At 49.6% G+C, this 11,769-nt stretch overlaps 1 protein-coding gene across 1 annotated transcript; it reads right to left on the bottom strand.

The window, feature by feature from the left end:
• Positions 1-2,636, bottom strand: FZD8 (frizzled class receptor 8). The gene has a single exon (XM_032182197.1). The coding sequence runs from the start codon at positions 2,634-2,636 to the stop codon at positions 585-587; it is 2,052 nt and encodes a 683-aa protein (XP_032038088.1). The 3' UTR covers positions 1-584.
• Between the last annotated feature and the right edge of the window lie 9,133 nt (positions 2,637-11,769).

Raw genomic sequence — 11,769 nt, 5'->3', positions numbered from 1 at the left:
TTACAGGGGTAGCCTCTAAACATTTTTACAAAAAAATTTACAGACTGTATAGCTTTGGATATATACATATTTTACACATCTGTACAAGGTAACAAATAATTATATAAATACATCCTTTAATGTAGGAAACCCGTATTTATCTGGGGTGTATAATTAAGACATGTTTTGATTCAGTCTGTATTATAAGGCATTTGCCTGGTCATCAATATCCCAAGAAACCTGCAGTCCCAGCAGACTCCCACCTCAGGATGGGGGGAAGGAAGAGCCTCCCTCCCCTGAGCTGCTATTAGTCCAGAGTGAATCAGAAGCTGCTTTGCCTTGCCCTCTGCAAGACACGGGTGAGCCCCTACCCTCCTCTGCCAGCAAAATAATAAGCTGGCTCCTTGAAGTACATGCTCCCTGCATATGAATGGAGGGGAAGGAGGAGGGGGCTGGAGCCCGGGGCCTCTGCCAGCTGCATTGTTCTATACAAGCTGTGGCTAATAAGGACCATTAGGGGTTCATTAATGGCACCAAACAGTGAGGGGGCATTTCAGGCAGGCCAGTGTCCCTCATTCCCTAACCTTTGGCTTCTTTCCCCCTCCTCACACTTGAGACAGGGGCATCTGCTTGGGGTAGGAGACAGAGCTGGCAGTGCCTGATCTCCACGTCAGGCCAGTGCTGACATCGCTGTAGAGGGAGCCACCACCGCCGGCCCCAAGTCCTCCTGCTGCAGCAATTGCAGCCTGCCCGCCTGCCCCTGCCCCTGTGCCCCCAGCCACAGCAGCACCTTTGCTGGCCCAGCAGCAGCGGGTGCAGAGAGCCCTCCAGGACTCAAGGGTCTTGCCAGACCAGACCCAGACACCAGAGGTGATGCCCACCACCAGGCACATGAAGTACTTGAGCATGAAGACCGCATAGTCGGGGCGGCGGGCCTGGTCAGGCTGCTGGTCACGCAGGCAGGGGCAGTTGTGCGTGGCCTCCCATCGGGGCCGGTTGTGCTGCTCATAGAAGAGGCAGGCGACCACGCTGGCTGCTGGCACCGTGTAGAGCACAGTGAAGAGGCCCAGGCGTATCATCAGCTTCTCCAGCTTGTGGGTCTTGGTGGGGCCGCCCTGCTGCTTGATGACGCTCCGGATGCGGAAGAGCGAGACGAAGCCAGCAAGCAGGAACATGGAGCCAATGGCCAAGTAGATGAGCAGCGGTGCCAGCACGAAGCCCCGCAAGTTCTCCAAGCTCTGGTTGCCCACGTAGCAGATGCCAGCCACGGGGTCCCCGTCCACAGAGCTGAGCGCCAGCACAGCAATGGACTTGACGCTGGGGAGCAGCCAGGCGGCCAGGTGGAAGTACTGCGCGTAGCCAGCGATGGCCTCGTTGCCCCACTTCATGCCAGCAGCGAGGAACCAGGTGAGGGAGAGGATGACCCACCAGATGGAGCTGGCCATGCCGAAGAAGTAGACGAGCAGGAAGACCACAGTACACAGTGCTGGGCCAGTGCTCTCATACCGCACGTGCTCAGCCACTGCCAGCTCAGGCTGCAGCTCGGCCGCGCCGCCTGCTGCCCCGCGTCCCCCTGCTGCTGCCCCTGCTGCAGCTGCGCCACCTCCAGCCCCCGCCGCCCCAGCACCCGCACCACCGGCCCCCGCACCACCGCTGCACGCCACCTTCTCATGGCCAGCCACCAGGCGCACCAGGTAGCCGAGGGAGACGAAGAGATAGCAAGCAGCCAGGAAGATGATGGGCCGCTCGGGGTACTTGAAGCGCTCCATGTCAATGAGGAAGGTGGAGACGGTGGCGAAGGTGGAGAGGAAGCAGAGCACGGACCAGAGGCCGATCCAGAAGGCGGTGAAGGCGCGCTCGTCGGGGCTGAAGTAGGGGTTGTGGCAGGGCAGGGCACAGTTGGCGATCTGCCCCGTCTTCACTCGGTTGTAGAGCGGGTGGCGCTCGCTGGACACTGACACCATGGGTGCCCTGCACTGGCAGCCCGGCTCGCAGGGCGGCGGTGGCCGTGGCTTGCGCGGGGCCTCAGCCGGGGGCACGGCGGCTGCGGGGGGCGCCTTGGCAGGGCTGCCCGGCTTGGAGCCACGGTGCGGGGGCTTGGCGGGGGGCGGTGCGGCCGTGGTGAGGTCCGTGCGGTTGTAGTCCATGCAGAGCGTGTCGGGGCTGCCCTGCTCGGGGAGGCGGTCGCAGCGCATCCTGTCGGGCCAGGCGAAGCCGTACTGGCGCATGAGCGGGGCGCAGCCGGCCTTGGCCCGCTCGCAGACGCTGCGGCAGGGCGGCAGCGGCTTCTTGTAGTCCTCCAGGCAGATGGGGGTGTACATGCTGCAGAGGAAGAAGCGCAGGTCGCTGGAGCACTGGATCTCCACCAGCGGCCAGAACTGGTGCACCTCCAGCCCGGCCTCGTCCTGCGTGTCGTGGTTGAACTGGTTGGGCATGTAGGTGTAGTTGTAGCCGATGCCTTTGCAGAGGGGCACGGTGATCTCCTGGCACGACAGCTCCTTGGCCGAGGAAGAGGAGGACGAGGAGGAGGAGGAAGAAGAGGAGGACGACGACGACGAGGCGGCGGCGGCAGCCGAGGCGGCGGCGCAGCCTGGGCGCTGCAGCAGGGCCAGCGCGGCGAGCAGCGAGGTGATTTCCAACAGGTAACTCCACTCCATGCTCGGCGCCCGGCGGCCCCGGCAGCCCGCCCCGCCGCCCCCGCTCAGCAGCCCCGGCCCCGGCTACCCCGTGCCGGCCGCAGGTGAGAGGGGGCTCGCGGCCCCGCCGCTCGGGACGGACGGACGGGCGGGCGGACAGACGGACGCTGTGCCGGTGATGATGAGGACGTGGAGGGGGTGGTGGTGGTGGTGGTGGGGGGGGCTCCGCTCAGGGCAGCCCCCTCAGCCGCCGCCGCATCTCTCTCTCTCTCTCGCTGTCCCCGCTTCCTTCGCTGCTCCAGGGAGGGAGAAGCGGCGGCGAAGAGAAGTTTGGCCGCCGAGTCCCCGCTCAAAGATGGCCGAGGCCGGCCCCGGGGGCCGGGAGGCGGCTGCAACCCCGCGGCGCCGGGCTCCCACCGCCCCGAGCAGCGGGCAGCGGGGCTGGGGCGGACCGGGAGCGGCTCCTCCGCTCCGAAGCGCCGGGAGCTCCGCGGGCGCAGTCTCCAAGCGCCCCCTTCTCAAGCTCAGGCGGCCGCTGCTGGCTGCGCTCCCCTCCAGGCGCCCCCGGGCCGCGAACCCGCCACCTGCGAGCCGCGGGGCGAGCCCGGCAGCGGCTGGGCGCAACTTGTCGCTCCCCGGCCCCGGCCGCGCCAGGCCGGCCGCCCCGCTTCATGAATATTTATAGCGAGCGCCGCCGGGCCCCGCCCCGCCCGCCCCGGCCGCCTATCACGCGGCGGAGGGAGGGGGGGAGGCTCCGGCCCCCGTTAAGGTGGAGCGGGGCTGCGAGATTAGTTGTGGTTTTTTTATTATTTATTATTTATTTTATTTTATTTTATTTTTTTAAATTTTTGGTACGCTTTTAGGGCTGCGAGGTTGGAGCTCGGCTGGGTGCAGGCACGGGGGTCCCGGTCCCCAGGCGTGCCACGGAGCTGCGCCCACACACACTCACACACACACACGGGGGCAGCGCGGCTTCGCTGCGCCCCTCTTCTCACGGCGTTGGGGTAAAAACGAGAAATTTTAGAGAAACCTGGGGTCCAGAAACGCGGCGTTTGCAATAAAAACGCACTTTGTGCCGAAGCACGGAGCGGCGGCTGGCGCACGTGCCGCAGGTGCGCGGCTCCTCCCGGGGACCTGCAGCCCGTCCCTCAGCCCCGACCCGCGGGGCCGCCCCGTGAGGAGCTCCAAGAGCCCCGCTGCCGGCGGCCGTTGGGAGCCTGAGAGCACGGAGGCGCCGCCGCCGCGCCCGGGGGGCCGCTGTGGAGGCGTGAGGGGCCGCCCCCTCAGCCCGCCGCCGGACCACCTTAAGGGGAGCGGCGGCCGCGCTGCCGCCCGCCCCGGCCGCTCGGTGCTCGCGGCGCTGCGGGGCTCCCGCTGGGGCCGCCGGGCTGCCGAGAGCCGGGAGCCGCGGCCCCACGTCGGGTGCCTGGGCCCGGGGGGAGCCCCCCGCGGCAGAGCGGGCAGGCGGGGCCGCGCGTTCGCCGTGTGGCCGCCGCGGGAGTTGGCGAAACTTCTCCGCGCCCACCTGAGGGAGCGTTGTGCGCCCTCAGGGCTGGCGGGGAGGCGCCGGGGCCGGGCTCCTCGGCGTGTCGCGGTCTGGGGCTGTTAATCCCACCGCCGCGTGTATATAAATATATGTATATGTATATGTATTTTTAGGGCGTGTGTGTCGAATTCAGAACTTTCCCCAGAGCAGCAGACGGTTAATAAAGCTCCACAGCAGTTGAAGCGCCCCGAGGCCGAACAAAGCCCGGCGGAGGGGTGCGGGCGGCTGTGCCTAGCCAGGGGTCCCCGGGGCTGACACCAAAATAATCCTCCCCGAGCCCCCCAAAGCGGCCCTGGTGCTGCTCGAGGCGTGCCTTGTCTGAAAACCGCTGCTGAATGCAGGAAGGAGCGAGCCTGGTCAGGAGATGGGGGCGAGCATAAATCCCCGCTCCGTCAGGATCCCTCTTGCCTGCCACAAAGTACCTCTGTGCTGAACTTCAGCTCTGCGCTACGGAGACGGCAGATGTGAGGTGATGGCTTCCAAAAGCAACACAGATGCTGTAACGTTTCCATTGCCATACTTCAGCAAGGAAGCTCAGGAGACATGCTGAATGCTGCAGTTTAGAATTACACTGTAACTCTCCCAGAAAGGGGAGAATACCAAGTTTCTCAACAGTACGCTTGGCTTCATGCTTACTATCGGTCATATAGGCTCTTGTTTCCTTGCAGCGTGGAAAGAGATGCAGCGCAAAGATAACTGCGTGCCTTGGAGCTGTTCGGTAACAACAAAATCGGTGCTGTGGAACTCCATAGCAGTTTAATAACGCCTATGTATCCGAGTTCCCTTGCAAGACCACGGTAATTTGTCAAATTGTCTTTCAGGTATACAAAACAGCCCAGCCGTGGGGAGGGCGCTTTACTTTATTTGCCTGAAAAGCAGCCTGAATGGCTTGAGGCTGTGGAATCACTGCCCATTGTGTGCTCCTCCAATGCCGAGACTTCGCTAAAGTCAGTCGAAGCACTGAGATGAAGGAATCGAGGGTCAAGTCTTAAACATGGTTTGTGTGTTGTTTTTTTTTTTTTTCCAGAAAATACAGCACCTGCATTTTCTGAAAAGCTGTGCTTTGCTATAGCAATACAGCTTACTTTCAGACACTTTGTAAGGGTTTCAAAACAAATGTCCAGCCATCAAATCATGCAGAAACATAAATCCAGCAGATGAAGGCAAGAATGTTACAGATACTACAACTCTTTGCAAACCTGTAGATTTGACAAGTAGATAACAGTTTTGCAAATCTTTGTTGCCACAAATATTCATGCCACTTTTGTTCAGGCATTTAGGCTCTATTGCTTGTCACTGGCTGCTCTATAATAAGCTGAATTTTTGTGTGCATCTAAGGCTTTGCACTTTTGGTTGTATGGATCACACCAAACCTGGTAATGGTAACTGCAGGACTTTTCAGTTTGAGAGATTAGTAAATTTGCTTGATTTATTTATTTACTTATTTTTACTTGAAAGTAAAATACCACATAAAATCTTGGTTTGAAATAGTATTTTGTTTATTTAAAAATACAGATGTTTAGTTCATAAGAATGGAAAAATGCATTTTAATTCCCAACATGATGTTCTCCAGTCAATTTTAGCGGGGCATTGTTTGTACTGGATAGGTCAGTGAATGGCACTTTTATAAAAAAAAAAATGTTTGAAAAGAAAAATTCAGTCCATGGAAATTGTTCAAATAATCTTGTTAGAATGAAGCCTTGACTGAAGGCAGTAATTTCATGGATTAAATCCAGAAGGGACTGTTTAGGCTGATCTCCTTCCTATCGCAGGCCACAGAGCTTTACCCAGAGACTGTTTCTGCAAATAGTGGTTAGCTACAAGACATAGGGGATTTTGCATGGACAGCGTGTTGAACAATGCCATGAAATGAGAAACCAGAACTTTGTGAGGACAGGGTAAAGGGCAACTGGAGGAGAGAATGGCTTTGTAGGCAGGTACAGTAGTGTAAGGTAGAGTTGTGTCATCTTACTGTGTTCATTTTTTCCCTAAAAAGTACCAACTAAATGTAAAAGAAACTTCTTCTTTTTTTTTTTTTTTTTTTTTTTTTCCCCAGTTCAAACTTTTCTCTCACATGCCGTGTGTGGTCCAAACTGAGCAGTGTGATGGCAGTCCAATATGGGAAGGAATACATTGATTTGTAGTTCTGCAAGTCAGCAAAGTAGAAGTTACATGTAAAAATCTGGCACTGTAAACTTACAAAGAAACAAGAATGGGAGAGTACAAGTCTGCATATGTATCCTATATTTTGATGGATATTTTTCCTTTCACAGAAAAATTAAATAGCATTGGCACATCTGAGGCAGCCTGTATTTTATTGCGACTCCTGCAAACTTTTTGTAGACAGGAAGAAGAATGTTCTGTTTACATCGTTTTGGTGCTGTCAGATCTGATTGTGGATGGGCAAACTACCATGATGCTACTGTTTGTTTGACTTGAGAGGGCCTTTAGCCAAAAATAAAATAGGTTGTATGCAATCTACTGTTAGCTACTTCTGGAGTGCAGTGTGCAGGTGATGGAGAAGGAGGAGAAACTGCTGGAGGGGCTTTGCAGTCCTTTTACCATAAAGGAGGATGACACAGTGATTGATGAGTGCTGTGTTCTGAGGAATGCTCCAGCAGTGAAGCTGCAGGTTGTGGCCCTCAGCATGGCTGGAGGATTTTTTTGCTGAACATAGGGGAAGACCTTGGTTAGACTTCTTCCTGAGGCCACTCTGGATGTGTAGGCTTAGCTAAAGAAGCATGAACCACAGAATCAGCATAAGAAGGTAGTGGGAGCAGCAGTTTAGCATGAGGGCTACATAAGATGGAGGTGTATCAAGGGGTTTACCTTTATTCCCCCACACCATACAGTCAGTGGTTGAGCTGCAGTGTACTGGCACACTCCGCATAATCATGTAATGCCCCATTTCCCTTTGGTGAAACAATGGAGGGGAATGGAATGCAAGAAAACATAAGGCTTATGAAAGAAAAGGAATGTTCTTGAGAGCAATCTTTTTGTTGTTGTTGTTTTCTTTAGTATTAATTTTTAAATTTGCCCATTATTTAGCAGACTTTATTTATATTCCACCTGTGCTACAGATTGTAATACCTCTTGGTATGGTGTTTCACGTAAGATAAATCCTGTGACTTTTAAAGACAAGCTTTTCGTTTTTCTGCATTAAACAGTCAATTTTTCCATCTTTACCATATGTGGAGAGTAGTACAAATAACATGCAGTTCAATTACTACACATATGAAGTGTGTATGGATGCAGCACATAGCATTGTCTTTCTCTGATTGCCCAGGTAACCACTTATTTGCTTTCTAGCAACTGCTAGAACATTAACTTGCAAATGTCATCTTGAACCTAGGTGAGGTTATGTGGATCCAGGCTGGCAGGGAGGAGCTTGGTCTCTGGTGGTAGTACGAGTGCCTGTCTATGCGACATTCACTCTTGGCCCAGTGCGAGCACTCTAGATCTCCAGCATGCCAGTGACTTCTGTGGTGATATGGATGATTCTGTCCCCATACTTAATCAAAATGCTGTTAAGGCTTATACATGCTCAAATGGCACATGCACCATCATTACTCCCAGCATTGGCTAAGAAGCCCATTTGGTGAATCTTCGTTTTTTGGGACCCCAGTTTTAACAACGTGGGAAAAAATCCCTGCAAAGATTCTTATAAATACTGCTGCTGCCTTGCCATCTGGCTTACCTGACTGAGCTGTAGCCATCTGGGATGAAGGGCTTCCAAATAAGAATTACAGTCTGATCTTAAGATGGTGTGGCATGCATGTATCTGGTCTTTGATGTCAGATCTGCAGGAATGAAGGAGGCTCTATTTTTTAACTTGACCTACCTTAACTTAGTGGCATGTATATTTGGGTTACATGATAACAGACAGGGTGATAAGGGGAGTAACTCTTAACAATTCTGAGTATTGAAACTGACAGAACCGCAACAGAGAAGCTGAGAAGTGCAGGGTTCTTTCTCATGTGCTGTAAATCAAACTTGGAGTGGCTCAGCTGCTATGTTGCGAGGATCCGTGGGACTGCAGGCAAGAAATGTAGCAGCCCAGCCTGTGGACAGCTCTGTCCCAGCTGATTCAGCCTGGTAGAAGCAGACTTGAGAGTCAAGCTTTGAGCTAAGGATGCCCCATCTGCCAACAGGTTATTCTGGGCTATCTGAATTGATGCAGAGACAAGGTTAGGCAGCATAGTCCAGTTTGACTTACCAACTTTTGCATTATATAATTATATAGGGACAACTGCTTATGTGTATGCCCTCTCTCATGCTATAAATTAAATGAAAAGCTAATGAAGCCGTGCACTTAACAAGGGAGAAGTGAAATGAACAAAAGAATCGTTGTGTTGAAAAGCATGGATAAAGACAAAACCCAGATATAATGAGAAAGTGAAATTTTATGTAACTCATTTGAAGAGAAACTTGGGTTGTTAAAATCTTGAACAACAAAAAATTGTTCATTCTGATAATACTTTTTACACCTCATGAGTCCATAATAGCATAATTTAAAGGAATAATATTTCATATCCTTATTTGAAATGGAGATTTTTTATGTTTCACTGTTTCCAATCCCAACTTTTGATGGAGGATACACAGTGGTAATATTTAAAATATAGAATGATAAAAATCACACTTAGAAATTCTTACAGAAATTACTCATTACCCTGGAGTTAAAATGGAAATAACAAACATATCTTCCATCACTCATTCTGAATATTTATTCTTTGTATTTCACTTACTCTAAACAAAGTTTTTATCTCTGGGGTTAGATCCTGACTAATCCTTCACTGTACTAATTTTGCTGGGACAACACATAAGTGGCTGGTGATTCCAAATATGAATAAGTACAGCAGGCTTGGGCTTGTGTTAATTTTGATGAATAAATTGGCCTCGAGAATGACAAGTTGTGTTAGCACTTTTCACTTTATAACGTTAGGCAGTCAAAGATGTTAACTCTATGCAGGGAATTAGCGTTAAGCAGTGCTTATATGGAACTCTTATGTGCTGTCTCAGCAGAAACTCACTCTTAAAAACCTTTCTCTATTTTTATGTTAGTAAAAGAATGGTGTGATTGAAAAGCAAAGTGTTGAGAGGAATTTCACTGTAATAGCAAAATGTCCTTTCTTTCATTTCATCCATTGAGTTTTTAATAAGGATATTTCTTTGCCAGTTCCTTTGAGTTTTCTTGGTTCTTAGTTGGTGCTAATGATGGCAGTAATAGTCCTGAGCGTGTGTGGTGGGGGAAAAGAAAATAGTACCCCATTGGTATGAGATTTTTTGCAGTTGTCTTTTGTGGGCTCACAACAGTGTTACAAAAGATGCAGTCTTGATTGATTTCTTTTATTTCTTTTATTTATTCATTTATTTTGCATTCGGAGCAGGGTTGGGGGGAGGGAGTTGCATGGCTGGAAACTGACATGAGGGATGAGATGGATAACAGACATTTAGGCCTAACATTCAACGGCAAACTTTGTCCTTAGTAGTAGTCGTCGGGTGCTTCCCTGTCTGGCTGGGGTGGTTTCTGGATGAGAAATCCATTGTTCCACTGGATTTGGGGGTCCTAAGTAAAAGGGGTGATGACTGCCATAATGGCATAGCTGTTACTCTCGCTCTTTATTGTACTAGCCTTGTCAAATTAATTCCTTCTGGTTAATTCACTGAATTAGAGAGCCCTGAAAGGGACTAATAAGTTGAATGTCTCATTTTCTTGCTACTTGGCTGATTTTGGTATACAGATTTATTTATTTATTTATTCATTTTTACAGATTTCTTATCTAGTGAGCATAGACGTTTGAATCCTATCTTTATTCTTTGCTGACCTGGGTTTTTGTTTGTTAGGCCGTTTGGTAATTTATAACTTTGTACTCACACATGAAGTTATCCCGTCTAGTGAGCCCTTATTGTTTTTATTTTGTTTTAGCTCCTTAGCTTTTGAACAGTCCCACTAACCTATTACGAAAAATTTGAAACATTTTACTACTATTTAATGTATTTCTGATTTGTTTATGGATGGACCCAGATGTTCGGCTGCAGGTTAATGAGTAAGACATTGCTTTTTTAATTTTTGCCTTTGTTTTCCATGAAAAAACTACATGCATTGACAGAATTCAGAGGAGTGGAAGACATTGTCTGAAAACTGAAACTTCTTGATTTGAAAAATGTTACTGTAGTTCTCCAGCATTATAATCTGGACGCCTGCTGGTCCTATTCTATAAAGTTGAGAGGGCCTACCATCTTTGACACTGCACCATGATCTTTGCTTTTTGAAGGGAGTGTAGGAGGTGGGGAATCCCTCAAAGTGATGTATTGTTGGAGTTGACCTTTAAATGGGGAGTGTTGATAGAGATCTGCTACATAAAGCAAGGTAAGCCACAGATTAATTTTGTTGTTATTTTCAATCAAAATACTTTGGTTTGCAAGTTTGGCTTTTTGGAAAAGCTTATTTGCAGAAGCACATACTTCAGGCATGCAAAAAGAAGAAAAAAATCCAACCAAAAAGTGTTTAACTGAAAGCCCCATTTCCCATCAAAAATAGATGCAGTGGAAAATTTTCTAGCAGACCTATATTTAACCTTCTTGGATCAAAATTCAGTTGTTGGACTGAGGGAGGCAGACAGAGGTTTTTTGCTGCTTTTGTTAAGGTGTCTGTTTTTTCACTCATGACATCTGCCTGGTTTTCCAGCTATATTCAACCTTGTTATAATTCTTGCTATTGCAGCATTTTACAGTGTTCAGAATGCTAGTTCCCACTGGACTCAACTGGCTGGTGATATGTACAGACTGAAAGTTTCTTTCAAGAGGTTACAAATCCCTTCAAAACCAAGAAGTTTCAAAGCAAGGTGTCTTTCAAATCTTGCTAGTTTTATTTTGGTGTGTTTTTAATAAACAAATGTGAATAGCTGTATCAACTGGACAGTGCATATGCACAAGACATAGCATCACTGCAATACAGTTCCCAGTTCTGTGCCCAAGGTAGATGTGTTTTGGGATGTTGTGGGTACATGGCTTTGCCCTGGGAGGCAGCTGAGCACCATGGAGCCACTTGCTCACTTTCTCCAGGTGGGATTGTGGAGAGGACTGGAAAGATAGAAGTGCAAGAACTCACAAACCTGACAACAGGTTTGAGGGGGAATGGGCTAAGTACTTGAAAGAGTAAACCCATTGTGGAAAGCTAAACAGATAAATCAAATAAGTCTTAGGAATTCTCCTGGGTGGAATGTAGTTGAAAGCTAGGGAGTTATTCAGGAAAAACACTGTATTTGATTTCTTTGCTTATGCTCTCTTCTTTTGGCACTGATTTGTGGCTACTTTTGGAAGCAGGATACTGAACTAAGCAGACCTTTGATCTGAATGAGCATAGCCATCCTTGTGTAAGCAGAAATGCACTGATAAATGAGTAAGTCTAGTCTTTGGCAATCTGGAATTCAGCAAACTTTATCAGAAATGAAACTTCATTGTTCAAGAAAGGTGTAAGTCAATCACAAATGATGCAAACATTGGGTTACAAAATTTTGCGTGAATAGGTTGTGATTTTTGGTGTCTCAAGCTTTGTATTGATTTTTATTTATTTATTTATTTATTTATTTTTCTTTTGCAGCTTCC

Source organism: Aythya fuligula, chromosome 2 (genome assembly GCF_009819795.1).
Source record: "Aythya fuligula isolate bAytFul2 chromosome 2, bAytFul2.pri, whole genome shotgun sequence".
Lineage (NCBI taxonomy): Eukaryota > Metazoa > Chordata > Aves > Anseriformes > Anatidae > Aythya > Aythya fuligula.
Note: the sequence above shows the minus strand (reverse complement) of the source record. Positions and strands in the feature narration are given on the sequence as shown.

Bases quoted from the DNA above. Each gene is read 5' to 3' on its own strand.
- FZD8 (XM_032182197.1), bottom strand. From the start codon at position 2,636: ATGGAGTGGAGTTACCTGTTGGAAATCACCTCGCTGCTCGCCGCGCTG.